At 46.7% G+C, this 17517-nt stretch overlaps 1 protein-coding gene across 5 annotated transcripts in view; it reads left to right on the top strand.

Moving 5' to 3' along the window:
• LOC141990794 (uncharacterized) overlaps window positions 1-17517 on the top strand; it is a 34709-nt gene that overhangs the window by 8864 nt on the left and 8328 nt on the right. For 3 of the 5 annotated variants that reach the window (XM_074958423.1, XM_074958425.1, XM_074958424.1), the window contains exons 2-3: window positions 375-432; window positions 1128-1254. In XM_074958423.1, coding sequence (XP_074814524.1) covers window positions 391-432; window positions 1128-1254 — 169 coding nt within the window. In that variant the 5' untranslated portion in view covers window positions 375-390. Of the gene's footprint in view, window positions 1-343; window positions 433-1127; window positions 1255-17517 lie in introns of all 5 variants that reach the window. The other 2 variants (XM_074958422.1, XM_074958421.1) reach the window with 1 other exon arrangement.

Below are 17517 nucleotides of genomic sequence, written 5' to 3'. Positions count from 1 at the left end.
CTCTCTTATTTAAGTCTTTAATGAAAATACTGAATAGTTCCACACCCAGGACACATGCCTGTGGGGGACCCCACTAGATATGACCTTCTAATTTGGCAGCAAACCATTGATAATAACTCGAGTACGGTCTTTCAACTAGTTATGCACCCACCTTATAGTAATTTCACATTTCCCTCGTTTTCTTCTGAGACTGTCACATGAGACTGTCAAAAGCCACTTGTGCATGGCAGAGTCTAGAACATCTGTCTACAAGGAGAGAACCTGGGGGGATGGAGGAGAACTTGATGTGAAATTAACTAAAGCTGGTTCTGGATCTCCCTAGTTGCCCTTCTTTCCCTGACAGGCTGCAGAGTAACGTCCATGTTTTCCTCCAGATCGTCTCGTCCTCCCATGGAACAGGGAAAAGAAATGGCTGCTGTCGAGCCAGTCCAGGTAGGGATTTTCAGGGAGATACTGGAGGAAGAGAGACAGTAAATATTTAGGAGGTGGGAAATTCTTGTGGGTTTGATCTAGAGGTTGCAGGGGCCAGGAAATTCCCTGGGTATAGAAAGGAATGGGGATAAGGTGTGACAAACCTGCTGGGACTAGTTTACCCTGGGCCTATATTCTAGAAACAGACCCATGGGCGCCAGGGGTGGAAATTACCTCTTTTGTGAAACAGGAAACAACCCCCTGGACAGGGCTGGGAAAACTTACCAGATTTCCAGTGCTGGAGCATGAACCTACCAGCCATAGGCTGTTAAGAGATACGAAGTCAGCACCCACCAGTGAGGCTAAGGGGAGATGCCCCATCCCCCATATCCAGCTGCTGCCAATGGGGAGGATGTTGGGATTCTTACCATGGGGCTGTCCTTAGAGCCTCCAGCAGGATCCATCTCCTGATGCTATGGCTAGTAGGTATGTGATGAATGTGAAGACCCTACCCCCTCGGTGTGCTGGGAGGGATGAGGGGCTCTCTGTTTCTCTCCTCATTCTGATGCCTTCTGGCTTCTCTGAGCAGGTTGGGGGGTGGGGACTGTGGTGTCTGTACCTCCCAGAGCTTCCATTTTCCTGGCCCTGCTCCCCCATAACTAGTAGGACTGCCTCTGGGGCAGCAGGTACTGAGTGGGGGGCTCTTGCTCTTTCAGGGGTCGGTGACATTCGAGGAGGTGGCTGTGTATTTCACCAAGGAGGAGTGGTCTCTGCTGGACCCTGCTCAGAGAGCCCTCTACAGAGACGTCATGCAGGAGAACTATGAGAACGTGACCTCGCTGGGTAAGGATTCCTGTCCCCTCAGATATTAGAAGGGGAAATGAAGAGTTAAGGTTCACATCGTCCCCACAATGCAACCTCAACTCCGCCCTGTTTCAGCAACAGCCCGACATGCCAGTGACACACATGCTAATGCTCTGCCCTCCCCACTACAGAACACTTTGGGAACAGAGCACATGACAGGATAGCACAAAGTCTAACATCTTCTCTTTGCTAAGGGAAAACTTGGGTTTATTTCCATTGTAGCAGACAGAAGCTACCTACCCCAGGCTACAGTTAAACACTGAGCCTACTGCACACAAAGCATCTCAGACTAGCAAAAAGTTACCACCCCTTTGCCCTTGCACTCAGGATTCCTTCTGAGTCATTGCCTTCACTTATTCCTCACTAAGCCTGGGTGACAGTTAACATGTATGGTACCAGACTGCTGACAATCCCCATGGCAAGAACACAGTTTGTGTGCCTTTACTGACACAACCTACAATATTCAGCACTGAAATGAGGCAAACTTGTCTGTCAAGATTCACATGCACCTCTCTTCATATCACTGTCACAGCTCTGCCAAGGGCTCCAACTAATCCCTCATTTAATTACAGCTACAGCTGACACAGTGCACGCAGATAAATACTGGTGTTCAACTCTCTGGAGCACAACACAAACAATGACGTTCTCTCAGTCCTTCCTCGTATCTATTGTAGATTAATGGACTTTAAGGACAGAGGGTCCTTATTAGGTTATCTAGTCTGACCTCCTGTGTAACACAGACCATAGAATTTCATCCAGTTACTATGGTATTGAGCTGAATACCTTGTGTCTGACTAAATGATCTTCCTGAAAGGCAGCCAGTCTTGGCCTGAAGACTTCGAGACAGAGGATCCTCTACTTCCCTTTGTAGTTTATTAAGATTTGTACCACCCTTCCTGAACTATTCTCAGTGGCTCTTGAAGCTCTAGGCTTAGGGGTAGGGGCAGAGTTAAAGTAGCGTTACAGGGGTGACGTACTTTAACTCTTCGTTTCCTGGTTTTCAGAGGTTTAAGTTTAGCCATCATCCACGTTCTGGGAGGGCATGAGACAGCACTGGACAACCTTAACTCTGCATTCAAGTAGTTTATGGGTTTTTAATTTCCTTGATTTATTTTAATGGACTTTTTTGCCACTATAACTGTGTCTACACAGAGCTTTTTTTTGCCATAGCTATGTTGGCTAGGGATGTGATTTTTTCAATCCCATAACCAACAGAACCATGCTGGCAAATCTTTTACATGCAGACCAGGCCAAATTTGGCATGTGGATTTTAGCGCACTTTGAAATATTGTTCTTAACCCAGAAATGTTCGTATCAGGGCAGAACCCAAGAAAGATGCACAATACATGTTGTCTGCAAGATGTCTCTAGTAGGGCTCATACTCAAATGCATGGGTGTAGCTTATTTTCAGTGGCCACAGCGTACCCCCTCTAGCCAAACAATTACTGTGACAGCTGATTGTTGGAAACACTCTAGCTCTTAAAGAGCCTTAGTCTTGGTGTCCATGTGCATTTCAGTCTCTTTAACTCTACAGTTTGGCTCTTGCTGATCTGAAATTCCAAACTCTAGTTATTAAACTTTTTCAGTACTGCTTGTCCAAAGAGGCAGTGCTAGCTGAGATAAAGACCAAGTGCCTGAGATCAGTTGGGGGACAATGAGAACCACAGTTTTAGCCCCAGGTTGGTGCAAGGAAATGTTATAAGAGCATGGTGAGTTTGTAAAAAGCTGCTTTTGGGGGTGGGGGAGTATCTCGGGAACCTCTTGATCAAATAACCCCACATTTGTGTGTGGTTGCTGCTGGAGCGGAAGTACTGTTCTTGGAGCGCCAATGTTAGCTGCAGTAGCAGACAGTGCTGCATGTTCATTCAGCAGACCTCGATGTTGTTCATAAGACCACAGGCTCGGTTCAGTGGTGAAGGAGCTACAGGAACACTAACCTATGTAAGCCTGTAACAATGGTACTAGCTCAGTCAGTGCACCAGGACATTGCCCCCTAGGCTGGCCAAAGGTGCCCCTCCTATGACTTCTCCTTTTATACATTGATAGAAACAAGTTGCGTATCACACTCCTGACGTGGTTAGTTATCAGCGCTACACCTGGTACCTGCTAGTTGGAACAAAACATCCCCATCCATTATCCTGTCATCCCATCCTTATCTTACAAGGGGTTGGTGTGTTCTTGCACCGTCTCTCAAGAATGTGTTTATGTGGTTACTTGGGAACTCTGGGTGTTCTTGTACCATCCTCTCCAGTCAGGAATGTGCTTACTTGGTCAGCCAATACCTAGTGTGTTACTTTGCCAAGGCCAGGCCTGCTCTGGTTTCCCAGCCTTTGGTTCACTGTTTGTAATTGAGGTAGGCCTTGCTGGAGCATAACTAACTCTGCCCCTCTCCCTCATGATAAGCAACATAATTCTAGGCAATCGGAGTAGGCGTGTGGAGTTTAGAGCAATTAGAATAGTAGATCTCTAAACAGAAAGAAATGCTGAACCTTAACTATAGCAGAGCTGGCACGTTACTATAATTACTTCCCAAGTGTGTTGAGCTTGTGACAGTCAGATGGGCCCATCTGTTGAAAGAGACAATGCAAAGTTCCTGTTTAGGAATCCTTGGGAGGAGATAAGGCAGAGAGCAGTGGGAGAGGCGATGATAGGGAGCTGGTGCAGGGAGGGTGAGAGTAGTGGGAGGAAGGTAAGGGAGAATTAAGGAGGGTTGGGTGAGGTAGAGGGGAGATTGGGACTGGAGCTTCTGGGAAGTGGCCATGGAATGGGCTGGGGGAATGAGAGACTCGGAATGAGGAAAAGGGGGTGGAGCTGTGGTGCTGTTGGTTGGGCAGGATTGGGTAGGCAATCCAGGTTATGGGGGGCTGGGGCAACACTGGGGTAGTTGTAGGGGGAAGCGGTTGGGGAATGGTTGCTCTAGTGAGCGGGGAGGGTCTGGTGGGAGAGGGACGACGGGAAGGTTTCATTGAAAGATTTGGGGCAGTCCACTGAGATTGCTTTTGGCGCAGTCTCCAGTGACCAATTGTGGTGCTTTGGAGTTCCACCCACATCAGGGATGAGTTGTCACTGCCTGCCCTGTAACCCTAGGTGTCTGCTGTGTTGCTTTGGCTCAGAGCCCTGGTACAAGCAGCATGCTTACAGTGCAACAGCTCACTCTGGCTTCCACCAGCCTGGGTTACTCCTTGCAATGTGACCCCAACACCACCACCCCCAGTCCTGAACATCTCCTTCACTGTCCCCCTGTAGACAGGTTTCAGAGGGGTAGCCATGTTATTCCTTGACTTTTAAGTCTGTTGTTGAGTGTCCAGGGAGATTGAAGTGCAAGAGATCCACTTCCTGGACACTACAGTGCAAATAAGCGATGGTCACATAAACACCACCCTATACCGAAACCTACTGACTGCTATACTTGCCTACATGCCTCCAGCTTTCATCCAGACCACATCACATGATCCATTGTCTACAGCCAAGCCCTAAGATACAACCGCATTTTCTACAATCCATCAGACAGAGACAAACACCTACAGGATCTCTGTCAAGTGTTCTTAAAACTACAGTACCCACCTGGGGAAGTGAAGAAACAGATTGACAGAGCCAGAAGGGTACCCAGAAGTCACCTACTACAGGGCAGGCCCAACAAAGAAAGTAACAGAACGCCACTAGCCATCACGTAAAGCCCCCAACTAGCGCAGTCTCTAGCGCATCGTCAAGGATCTACAACCTATCCTGAAGGACGATCCCTCACTCTCACAGACCTTGGGAGACAGGCCAGTCCTCGCTTACAGGCAGCCCCCATCCTGAAGCAAATACTCACCAGCAACTACACACCACACAACAAAAATACTAACCCAGGAGCCAATCTTTGCAACAAACCCCGCTGCCAACTCTGTCTGCATATCTATTCAAGGGACACCATCATAGGACCTAACCACATCAGCCACGCCCTCAGGGGCTCGTTCACCTGCACATCTACCAATGTGATATATGCCCTCATGTGCCAGCAATGCCCCTCTTTCATGTACATTGGCCAAACCAGACAGTCTCTATGCAAAAGAATAAATGGACACAAATCAAACGTCAAGAATTGTAACATTCAGAAACCAGTAGGAGAGCACTTCAATCGCCCTGGACATTCTATGACAGATTTAAAAGTGGCCATTCTTCAACAAAAAAACTTAAAACAGACTTCAATGGGAAACTGCAGAACTGGAATTAATTTGGAAACTTGACACCATCAAATTAGGCCTGAATAAAGACTGGGAGTGGCTGGGTCGCTACAAAAAGTAATTTCCCTCTGTTGATATTCACCCCTTCTTGTCAGCTGTTGGGAATAGGCCACTTCCACCTTGATTGAATTGGCCCTGTTAGCACTGACACCCCCCCCCCCCACACACACACGGTAAGGCAACTCCCATCTTTTCATGTGCTGTAATATATATACCTGCCTACTGTATTTTTCACTCCATGCACCTGATGAAGTGGGCTGTAGCCCATGAAAGCTTATGCCCAAATACATTTGTTAGTCTCTAAGGTGCCGCAAGGACTCCTTTTTTTTTTTTTTGGTTTGCCTGTAGTGTCCAGCCTGCTCTTGGACTCTCACAGAAGTTACTAAGTTTGCTGCTCTTCTAAGGAGACAGTAAACAGCAACTCATTAATTTAACTGGGGTTTTGACAAACACTCTTATTTCAATCACAGCGCTGTGTTAGTTTATATTAAAAGTAAAGCAAGTTTATTAATCAAAAAGGCATAGATTTAAGTGATATCAAGTATAATAAAGATAGGGTGACAGGGAAACAAAAGCAAATATACCCTCTTAAGACTAAAACCTGATCTAACAAACTAGAGTCATTTGGTCAAAAAGAAGTCTCTCAGCAAGTCTCTTCTCCAGCAAGGGCTGACCAGCTCCTCTGGCTTTGATCCTTTACAGAGTTCAAAGCGCTTGGTTTTGATGTCTCTTTAACTAAAAGGATCACTCAGGGATTCTCTGACCATCTCTTTATAATTCAGTAAAGCTTTGTGTATTCTTCTGAAATGTTTGCCTGCATACCCCCTTTTCTCCTGCAGGGAAGAGATGTGATGTGGTCTGGCGAAGACTTCATGCTGGTTCCTCCCTCCGGTGATATTGAGTGGTTATCTCCTCCCCTTGGTAGCCTGGTGGCTTTGTTTACCTTTTCTGTAAATGGATTTCTAGTGTCTCTCAAGTTACCTTGGAGACGCATGCAAGCAGGTGGAACCACATTCCTTTGTCTTGGGTGGGTACCTTAAGTTCTGCCTGGTACACAATTGAGAACATAATTCCATCACATTTGTAATTTTGCATGTCACCCATGTGGTTAGATGTTGATAGATGTTTGGCCGTGTGTGTGTGTTCCCTCTGTGTGCCACCCCAGCCTTGTGCAGACAGCTGGCACTGCAGACCTCGAGCGAACCACCCAATGACCACAAGATCCGTTAAGGGACGAAGGCACCAGGCCAGGTTTCTTGTCAACGAAGCACTGTACTAGTATGCCGCAGACTCTACTGGACCACTAATTAATGAATGCCCATAACAATGGACCAGCTCAGTGAACGGCAGACAAAGATACTCCCTCTGAGATATATCTTTATACCACGATACAAGCAAGTAAGTACTGCCCCTCTGACATAGTTACTGTGGTTACTGCCCCCTGACGTGGCTAGTTATCACTTATTACCTCAGGGGTCTCAAACACGTGGCCTGCGGGCCACATGCGGCCCTCAGAGTTATTTGTTGTGGCCCGCCAAGCTCCCGCCCACCCCCCGGAGTTATTTCCTGTGGCCGCCAAGCTCCCCTCCCCCACACTCCTCTCCTTCCCCCCCACCCAGTGCGCCGCGTCCCTGCTCCTCTGCCTACCTCCAGGTGCTTCCTGCTGCCAAACAGCTATTTGGCGGTGCTTAGTGCTTTCCAGGAGGGAGGGGGGAGGAGCAGCGGGCTTGGGGGAGGAGGTGGAGAAGGATGCGGGGCGGGGATTTGGGGAAGGGGTGGAGTGCGGGCAGAGGGGGTGGCTTTAACAGAAGTAATTCTAAAAATAAGTGCTTGTTTTGTCCTTTGAGGTGCATTACTGAGTGTTTATATTTTATTAAAACCACTCGGAAATGACTTCATCGAAAAAAAGAACACTCATGGAAGAAAAAGGAGTTTTCCAAGACAAATGGGAGAATTTATATTTTTTTCACGGAGGTAAAAGATAAAATTCAATGCCTTATTTATCAGCAAACGATGGCTGTTCCCAAGGAATATAACGTGCATCGGCACCCAGTGTTTTCCCCAGGAATTGAAATTGGGGGGGGGGAGGCTGTTCAAATTTACAGGGGTCAGGGCCGATGAGGGGTGAGACCGTGAGGGTGAAGGTGGGCTGTATGGCACCATAGTAAAAACTGAAAAATGTTTCATGACCATTTTATTAGACTTTAAAAATCATCACACAAATTAAAGTTGGCTACTCAAGCCTTCTATGAAGCACTACATCTACATCCTTCTTGATTTGTTATAATTTTGCACAACTCTGTTTATGAACTTCTTGAATGCAATGCATTCATCTTTGGTGGCTTCTCTTGTGTCCAGTAGTTCCATTCCTTCAATTGATATGCTCATTAGTTCATTCACATGATCAGGCAGAAGGAGACTTCTTTCAAAACAAATTCTATTCAATGATGAAAAAGAACGCTCAACTGTAGCTGTTGTGACTGGGAGTAGCAAGAGATGAATTCCTACTTCTTTCAGCCGAGGAAACATGGCATAAAGATTGGGTTAAGCCACTAGTGATGATAAAAAAGAAGTTGAAGTCAAATCTTCATTCATTCGTCATATGATATTCCACTCTGTGTTCAAATTCTCTATTCTATCCTGAGCACATGGCAGCCCCATTGCTGGTAGTGACTCACTCCACTCAACTGTCGGTGTTTTATAAGACAGGGATTTGTAAAAGTTACGTGCCTTAATTAGTCAACTTCTGAACTGAAATCCTTGCTTCTTCCAGTACATTTTCAATGGCTCTCTCTCTGTTTGATTCAAGTGTAGCTTCTGTTGCTGGACAAAGATCTACTACTGTTGTAGCAGATGCCTGGATTGCATTGTTTAATGATCCAAGTGGTTTCAACAGTAGACTTACAAGAGAGAATGGCAATAGTCTTCTCTGAACGTAGTAGCAAAAGTAATCCACCAGCCTCACTACTTTGATCTATCCCATCTTGGTTGATACTTTCCAAAGCCAGTAATAATGGCTGGAGTAATTTTAAGACAACAGCCAAGGATCGCTCATGAGAAAGCCAGAGGGTTTTCGCAGGTTGGACTAATTTGAACTTCAGTCCCAGTGTATCTTCTATATTTTCCAAGATATTCAGTCTTTTTGGACTTTTGCTGAAAAAAAAAATTTAATTAAGACATTAAATTTATAGCTTTTTAAATGTCTTTTGAAGAGTCTGCAGCTCGTACTAGCACTAGTTGGAGTAGATGGCCTCTGCAGTGTGTATAAGAGAGACTAGGGTTACACTTCTCTGAGCAAAGCTTGTGCTCCACCATGTCTTCCAGAGAAGTTTGCAGCTCCATCAAATGCACAAGCAGCCATTTGTTTGGGGTCCAATTGACAAGCATATAACTCTTCTAAGATGTGGATTGTCACAAATGCAACCAATCTGTCTTCTATAACTTGAACATCTAAAAATACATATACTGGCCTACCACTGACATCAAGATAATGTACACAATGACTTAATACTTGATGACCATTTTCATTGGTACATTAATCAGCCATATATGCACATTTTTTGAATATGGTGAGAGAGGTCTTCACTTTTTCAACTGTTGAGTCTTTCACTGTTGCACCACATGCGTCTAGCCAGTCAGTTGAGTTTCTTGCGGAAAGATAGTGAGCATTTGCTGGTCTTGTTCAGAACCAGTGTTCAACTTCAGGATGAACAAGTGACAATGCACTTAACATTGGCCTCCAGTTTGTAGTGTGTGGTATCTCTTGCCTAAATAGAAAGTATTAGCGTTCTTAACAGCCTCATTAACAGTCACCGGTGTTGTCTTTGGTCAATGGAGACTCAAAGTTCAGAGGTGCTTTCACATGAGTTCACCGCCCAGGTGGGGGGCAAGAAGGCACCTTGCTCGTTCCTCCAGCTGCTCACTGTTCACTCTGTCCACTGTTGTTCGTTGTGCCACCATTCACTTCATCGCTTTTGTTACCAATGGCCATGTGCCGTCACCTTCTGCTGCCAACTGCCACTGTGACCTCTGCAAGTTGGTCTCTTGAGGTTCCAACGAGCTCAGTGATTTCAGCTGAGCTCTCAGTGTGGGAACCTCGCTGCTAGTGCAGACTGGGCCGTCTCTTCCACAGAAACACTGTCCCACAGCAGGTCTAAGCACTTAGACCTGATTATCAGTGATTTCAGCTGTAGTAAGAAGAAAAGGAGGACTTGTGGCACCTTAGAGACTAACAAATTTATTTGAGCATAAGCTTTCATGAGCTACAGCTCACTTCAAAGGATGCATCCGATGAAGTGAGCTGTAGCTCACAAAAGCTTATGCCACAAGTCCTCCTTTTCTTTTTGCGGATACAGACTAACACGGCTGCTACTCTGAAACCTGTCATTCAGCTGTAGAGGTCACTTAACAGAACAAAGACTATCTATGGAGCCTAATCAGCTCTGTCTTTAAACAGTGGAGAGGGGCAGGTCAAATAGTGCTTGTGACTCAGGCAGACCATCAAGCAAAACACCTGTCCCCACTCTCTCTCAATGCCCTCAATCAAGAGAGGCTAAGTACAGTTCTACTGCCCTTTACTCATACAATAAGAACAACAACATTTCTTTACCCCCCACATTCAAGTGATTTGTAACCCAACCCCAGCCAAAATCTATCACTTGGGCAACACAGCTCTATTTGCTGGATACCTAGGTAGATTAGGTGTGAATGTAAATACAATCTGGTCCTGAAGCCTTTCCCCCCAGTTCATGACTAGCTGTCAGGGACAGCGCATTTAGACTTTGCTTACAAATCATAATTTGAAATTATTAGGTTGGCCAACATCACCAAAATGAATGCACTGATATGGTCATAAAAACACCAGCTGCATAAGGAAGCTAGTCTATGTTTATACTTTTCAAATCTATTGTACTTTTTCAGATATACTTATTTTACCATACACTGTATATTGTGACAAAGCTCTGTCCTTGCCTCTGTGGGTCCCGCGTTTCCTGGCAGATTTCACTAGCCTCAGAAGCTCACTGTGACCCCCCCGCATAACCCTTCTTTCTCTAGAGACAAGGGTCACAGTCTATTGAGCCATTATCATAAGCCAGCAAGGGAGGTGAGGAGAAGTTATCCTTCCTTGCACAGACTCTGTTGTCTCCCAGTCTCAGTGATTAATCAGGGGACAAAGGTTGAGGGGGGGGGAGCCCAGGCCTAGCCTCTACTCCGGGCTCCAGCCCAGGGACCCTAATAGTATCAGCTATGGTAGCTGACCTTTTAGAAACATGACATGTACAATTCCCTGGGCTACTTCCCCCACAGCAGCCCTCACTTCCTCAAGCTCCACTTCACCTTTACCTCAGGGCCTCCTTCCTTGTGCCTGATACAGTGTGTACTACTCAGCCTCTCCAACAGCACAACTTCCTTCCACAGCTCCTGACATGCACACCCACCTGACTGTCTGGGAGGCTTTTAACTAGTTTCAGCCAGCCCCTGATTGGCTTCAGGTGTCCCAATCAACCTAGCATTCTCCCTGCCTTCTGGAAAGTTCTTAATTGGCCCCAGGTGTCTTAATTGATCTGGAGCAGTTTCCATTTCACTTAACCTGGTACCAGGGATTTGTTTAGCCTGGAGCTAATATATCTATCTCCCACTACTTTTCTATAGCCATCTGGCCTTGCCCCGTCACAATATGCTTTTAAAGTGTGTATTAATGTTTCAATTTCAATTCAGATTTCCAAGCAATCACTAAAGTGGCAACACTGCATGTAATTAGTTCATAAAACTGGTGGGGGGGGGGGTGTTGGGGAAATTCACAGTGGGTAAACACCCCCAAAGGGGGGGGTGTAGGGAAATCCCTACAACACAATGCACCACGAAAATATGATGCATTCACCGGAAAAATCGGAGAGGAAAAAGTTCAGCAGCTTAAAGCAGCATTTGCCAAGCAAAGAAATTTCTTTTCAGAGATTAACAAGTCTAGCGAAGATTCAGTAAGAGCAAATTTTGTGATAAGCGAAATGATAGCTAATTCATTATGATTTTTTACAGAGGCCTATTCGTAAAAGCATGTCTTTTGAGGGCCAGCGAAATTTTATGTCCTGATAGGAAGAAAGTTTTTGAAGGCATAAGCATGTCTGCCAATACAGTTGCCTTCAGGATAATGGATTTAGCAGGTAATGTGCAAAAACAATTGATTCAAATGGCAAAAGGCTTCGAACCATTTTCAGTTGCTCTTGATAAGAGTACAGATGTATCAGATACTGCACTGTGTGCAGTGTTCATAAGAGGTGTGGATTGTAATTTGAATATAACTGAAGAATTGCTAGACTTAATGCCACTGAAGGGTACCACAGTGGGACGTGACATATTTAAAGACTGGAAGAGTGCATTGAAAAAGCTGAGTTGCCATGGAACAAACTTGTATCTTTGGCTATGAACGGTGCGCCATCAATGTGCTCTGAAAACATTGATGTGGTTGGATTATTGAAGACCAAACTGAACAGCCTCAATATACCAGGAATTGGCTTCACCAGTATACATTGCATTTTGCACCAAAAAGCCCTGTGTAGTCAAAGTCGACAAATGGAGTTATGGATGTAGTTGTTAAAACCATTAATTTTATACGTGCACGAGGGCTGAATCACAGTTTTCTAGCAAGTAGGGACAGTGAATATGGGGAACTTCTGTATCACACTCAAGTTAGATGGGCTGAGTCATGGAAATGTTTTGAAGTGTTTTTTTGGAAGAGATTGATTCCTTCATGAAAATGAAAAACAAGGAGGTTCCTCAGCCTGCTGATTCCATTTTTATCTGCAACCTTGCTTTTCTAACAGATGTAACTGATCACCTGAATGCACTGAATTTGAAGCTTCAGGGTAGAAAACAGGTTATAACACAGATGTACGACAGTGTTACGACATTCAAAGTCAAGCTTACTTTATGCGGGAAACAGCTGACTGCTGGCAGTTTGATCCATTTCTCAACTCTGAATTCCTTAGGAAAAGTTGAATCCAAATCCTTGAAAGAATATACAGATATCCTTTCTAACTTACACAAACAGTTTGATGTGCGGTTTAAAGATTTCAACTTTTGTCCACAGCAAATGGTGTGGAAAATTGTCAGTGTTGCAGAGGAAATACAGATGGAGTTAGTGGAGCTTCAGTGTGATACCATTTTGAAGCAGAAGTGTACAGATGTTGGAATTCCAGAATTCTACCAGTTTCTTTCACAAGAAAGATTTTCCATGTTATTCTCTGTTTCTGCAAGGGTAATGGCAATGTTTGGAAGTACATATATATGTGAACAGTTTTGTTTCCTCTTCCTTGAAGATTAAGGTCAAGGCTCATTGATAAACATTTGAAAGCAACACTGAGATTGATTTCATCTCAGGATATCAAACTGAATATTGATGCTCTGGTTGATGCAAAACGCTGCCAACTAAGTGGCCAAAAATGAAATGACTGTCAAAATTGGCACTGACTTTTTGCATTACAGTTTTTAAAAAGTTAATACATTAACTTTTAATAGCATACTATATTACTCTTCATTTTTGACTATACTTTTGTATCATTGTATGAAAAGGTTTCAGTGATGCGGCCTTCTGGCCAAAGTACTAGTCCTCATGTGGCCCTCATGGTGATTTGAGTTTGAGACCCCTGTATTACCTTATACATGTTGGTTTGATCAAAACATCTCTATTATGTACTGTCATCCTGACCTTATCTTTTAGGAGGGGTCAGTGTGTTCCTGTTATCCTTGGGGAATGTTTTTGTACCATCCTTGATATTGGGATGTTCTGGTACCACTTGATATCAGGATGGGTTTTCATGAGTACTCTGTGCTTAGCACTTCTTAGGAATGTGTATTTCTGCAATATCAGCCCTGTTCTTGCCAGATTCTGTGAGCAGGTCCTGCCTTCTACCAGGCCTCTGATACAAGGGCTTATGTCTCAGGCTCTCTTCCTACTACAACCCATACATGCGCCCACACAATTGTATTAATGATCAGTGAGTTCTGAGTTTGCGTGCTTGCTCGTGTCCATTCAGCTTAGGTGTGTGTCCTCCCCACATGCACTGGTGCCAGAAGTTTTTCCCTCAGCAGTATCCGTAGGGGACCAGCTCTGGCACCCCCTGGAGTGGCGCGCACATGCCGCAGTATATATGGCGCCGCTAGCTCCCCCCACCCTCAGTTCCTTCTTGCTGCCAGTGACAGTGCTGGAACTGTTGCTGCTTTAGCTACTGCTGTTGCTGCTTGTTCATACAAACTTTGAAATCTCTTTGAAAACTCGTGGCGAACGGGGGAAGTCCCGGATGACTGGAAAAAGGCTAATGTAGTGCCAATCTTTAAAAAAGGGAAGAAGGAGGATCCTGGGAACTACAGGCCAGTCAGCCTCACCTCAGTCCCTGGAAAAATCATGGAGCAGGTCCTCAAGGAATCAATTCTGAAGCACTTAGAGGAGAGGAAAGTGATCAGGAACAGTCAGCATGGATTCACCAAGGGAAGGTCATGCCTGACTAATCTAATCGCCTTTTATGATGAGATTACTGGTTCTGTGGATGAAGGGAAAGCAGTGGATGTATTGTTTCTTGACTTTAGCAAAGCTTTTGACACGGTCTCCCACAGTATTCTTGTCAGCAAGTTAAGGAAGTATGGGCTGGATGAATGCACTATAAGGTGGGTAGAAAGCTGGCTAGATTGTCAGGCTCAACGGGTAGTGATAAATGGCTCCATGTCTAGTTGGCAGCCGGTGTCAAGTGGAGTGCCCCAGGGGTCGGTCCTGGGGCCGGTTTTGTTCAATATCTTCATAAATGATCTGGAGGATGGTGTGGATTGCACTCTCAGCAAATTTGCAGATGATACTAAACTGGGAGGAGTGGTAGATACGCTGGAGGGGAGGGATAGGATACAGAAGGACCTAGACAAATTGGAGGATTGGGCCAAAAGAAATCTGATGAGGTTCAATAAGGATAAGTGCAGGGTCCTACACTTAGGATGGAAGAATCCAATGCACCGCTACAGACTAGGGACCGAATGGCTAGGCAGCAGTTCTGCGGAAAAGGACCTAGGGGTGACAGTGGACGAGAAGCTGGATATGAGTCAACAGTGTGCCCTTGTTGCCAAGAAGGCCAATGGCATTTTGGGATGTATAAGTAGGGGCATAGCGAGCAGATCGAGGGATGTGATCGTTCCCCTCTATTCGACACTGGTGAGGCCTCATCTGGAGTACTGTGTCCAGTTTTGGGCCCCACACTACAAGAAGGATGTGGATAAATTGGAGAGAGTCCAGCGAAGGGCAACAAAAATGATTAGGGGTCTAGAGCACATGACTTATGAAGAGAGGCTGAGGGAGCTGGGATTGTTTAGTCTGCAGAAGAGAAGAATGAGGGGGGATTTGATAGCTGCTTTCAACTACCCGAAAGGGGGTTCCAAAGAGGATGGCTCTAGACTGTTCTCAATGGTAGCAGATGATAGAACGAGGAGTAATGGTCTCAAGTTGCAATGGGGGAGGTTTAGATTGGATATTAGGAAAAACTTTTTCACTAAGAGGGTGGTGAAACACTGGAATGCGTTACCTAGGGAGGTGGTAGAATCTCCTTCCTTAGAGGTTTTTAAGGTCAGGCTTGACAAAGCCCTGGCTGGGATGATTTAACTGGGAATTGGTCCTGCTTCGAGCAGGGGGTTGGACTAGATGACCTTCTGGGGTCCCTTCCAACCCTGATATTCTATGATTCTATGATTCTATGAAACTAGTTAATTCGTGTATTCTAGTGTATATAGTTTTCTGTTAGTGTTTGTAAATCCCTTAGCTATAGTTAGGGACTTCGTAGGTCCCGAACGGGACTTTGCCTCGGGACGGGGCATGCCCCAGGCTTTAAGCCCTGTGATCGCTGCAAGAGGCCCATGCCCATTAGTGATCCACACAGCAGTTGTCTGAGTTGCTTGGGCAAAGGGCACATTAGTGAAAAGTGCAAAATGTGCAAGTCCTTCAAGCCAAGGACTAAGAAGGAGCGCAATGTTCATTTTAGAGTGCTCCTTATGGAGTCAGCCCTCAGCCGAGTCGGAGCGTTGCTCTGGTGCTGGGCACCGAGCACCATGATCTCAGTATGCAGGTCCCCACAGGGACCGTCCACTGGTTGGCACCAGTCCCCATCTGTGGCTCCGACCAAGAAGCTCATGAAGGCAGTGCTAGGTAGGTCTCCAATCTCCCACAAGGGGAAGGATAAGACTGGGTGTGAGCAAGATCCCATGCCTGGCAACTCTTTGCCCCCATCGGGATCTCAGGCGCAAGCTCCGGTGGAGCAGTGGAGCCCAGCCTGCTCCCCGCCGGCTACCCCGGATAGCGACAGAGTCTTCCGTCAGGTCCAGGTACCGTCCATGCCAGAAGCCCTGTAGGCAGCACAGGATATCACGTCTCTCCTGGTGCCGCCCACACTGGATCCTGCTGTTCCCCAGTCACAGGGTAAACTCGCGTTCAAACTGCTTCAGTCCCCACCTCAGCCGCACCATTCCCTGTTGTGGGGGATGTCCCGCCAGTGCTCGCTCTCCCATAGCCGCCACGCCTCTGACTGCAAAAGGCAGACGCAGTGCAGCCACATTTGGTCCCCAGACCTTGTGATGAGCAGAGAGGCTCAAGAGGCAGCTTGCTGGCTATCTCTTCTCTCCTTCCTTCCCCCACCCCGGCAGGAGTACTGGTCCCAGCACCCGGTATCTCCGAGACCACGGTTCCACTCCAGGGACCCGTTGAGGGATCGACGTTACCATTCCTCGGACCATCATTGATTCCCTAGGAGGGCATCACTGCGTGCGGGCACTTCCCGGCACCAGGCCCATTGTGACTCCAGGTCCCACTCCTCATCCCGGTAACATTAGTCAAGTGCAAGACATAGATCACTGGCTCCAAGCTGGTGCAGATGCATCAAGCACCACCAGTCCCTAAGACCCTGCTCCAAATCAAACTCTAGGAGGAATGACTGGCACCAGTCAGGACGGAACCACCGTTCCACTCTGTCCTGGGAGCAACCGCTCAGGATCCAGCCCTGGTTCAGAGCGAGGTTCTCTGACGGCAGGACAAGCTGCAGTACCAGCTACACTGTCGGCACTGAAATCGGCCCCATGGCTTCAGGCACAGTGGCCGGCGCCGTGGTACCCATGGAACCTTTGCGGGTTCACCCAGCCCTTCAAGGCCACCCGGTCAGTGTCTGGAGCCTCAGAGAGACCAGCTGTCCTGTCTTCCGCCTGTGCACAAAGACTCGCACACAAGGACCCCGTAGGTCCAAGAGGGAGCAAGCCGCTGGGCCACCAATGGTTGTGGAGAACCCTACAGCACCAGCATCTTCCTCGTTATCGCCAGACAAGGCTATAACGGGGCCCCCTCCCCCAGTTCCTCTAGATGATGTTAAAGCGCACCAGGAACTACTGAAGAGGGTCACTGCCAACCTGGGTCTTCAGGTAGAGGAGCCTTCAGACTCTCTTTGATGTGCTCTGCTCCACAGCACTGGGCAGGGTGGCTTTGCCCCTTCATGAAGAGGTCTCTAAAATCACTGATGCCCTGTGGTAAGCTTCTTCCTCCCTGCCACCCATCTCCAAGGGGGTGGAGCACAAGTACTTTGTGCCATCCAAAGGCCACAAGTACCTGTACACCCACCCTACTCTTGACTCCCTAGTGATTAGAAGCAGCTAACCACAGGGAGCCACAGGGTGAACCCGGGGCTACCCCTAAGAACAAAGACTCCAAAGAGACTAAACTTGTTTGGGTGTAAGGTTTATTTGTTCTATAGTCTCCAGTTGAGGGTGGCCAACCATCAAGCCCTCCTGAGATGCTGTGACTTTAACATGTGGCAAGCCATGGCCAAGTTCGAGGGCTCTCTTCCTGAGGCTTCTAGGAAGGAGTTCAGAGCAATTATGGAGGAGGGCATGATTGCGGCCAGGGCAACATTCCAGGTGGCATTGGATGTGGCGGACACTGCTGTCCAAACCATGGCCATCGCCATGCGCCAGGCATCTTGGCTGCTCCTTTCTCGTTTGTCCA

The sequence above is a fragment of the Natator depressus genome, chromosome 7 (genome assembly GCF_965152275.1).
Source record: "Natator depressus isolate rNatDep1 chromosome 7, rNatDep2.hap1, whole genome shotgun sequence".
Lineage (NCBI taxonomy): Eukaryota > Metazoa > Chordata > Testudines > Cheloniidae > Natator > Natator depressus.
Note: the sequence above shows the minus strand (reverse complement) of the source record. Positions and strands in the feature narration are given on the sequence as shown.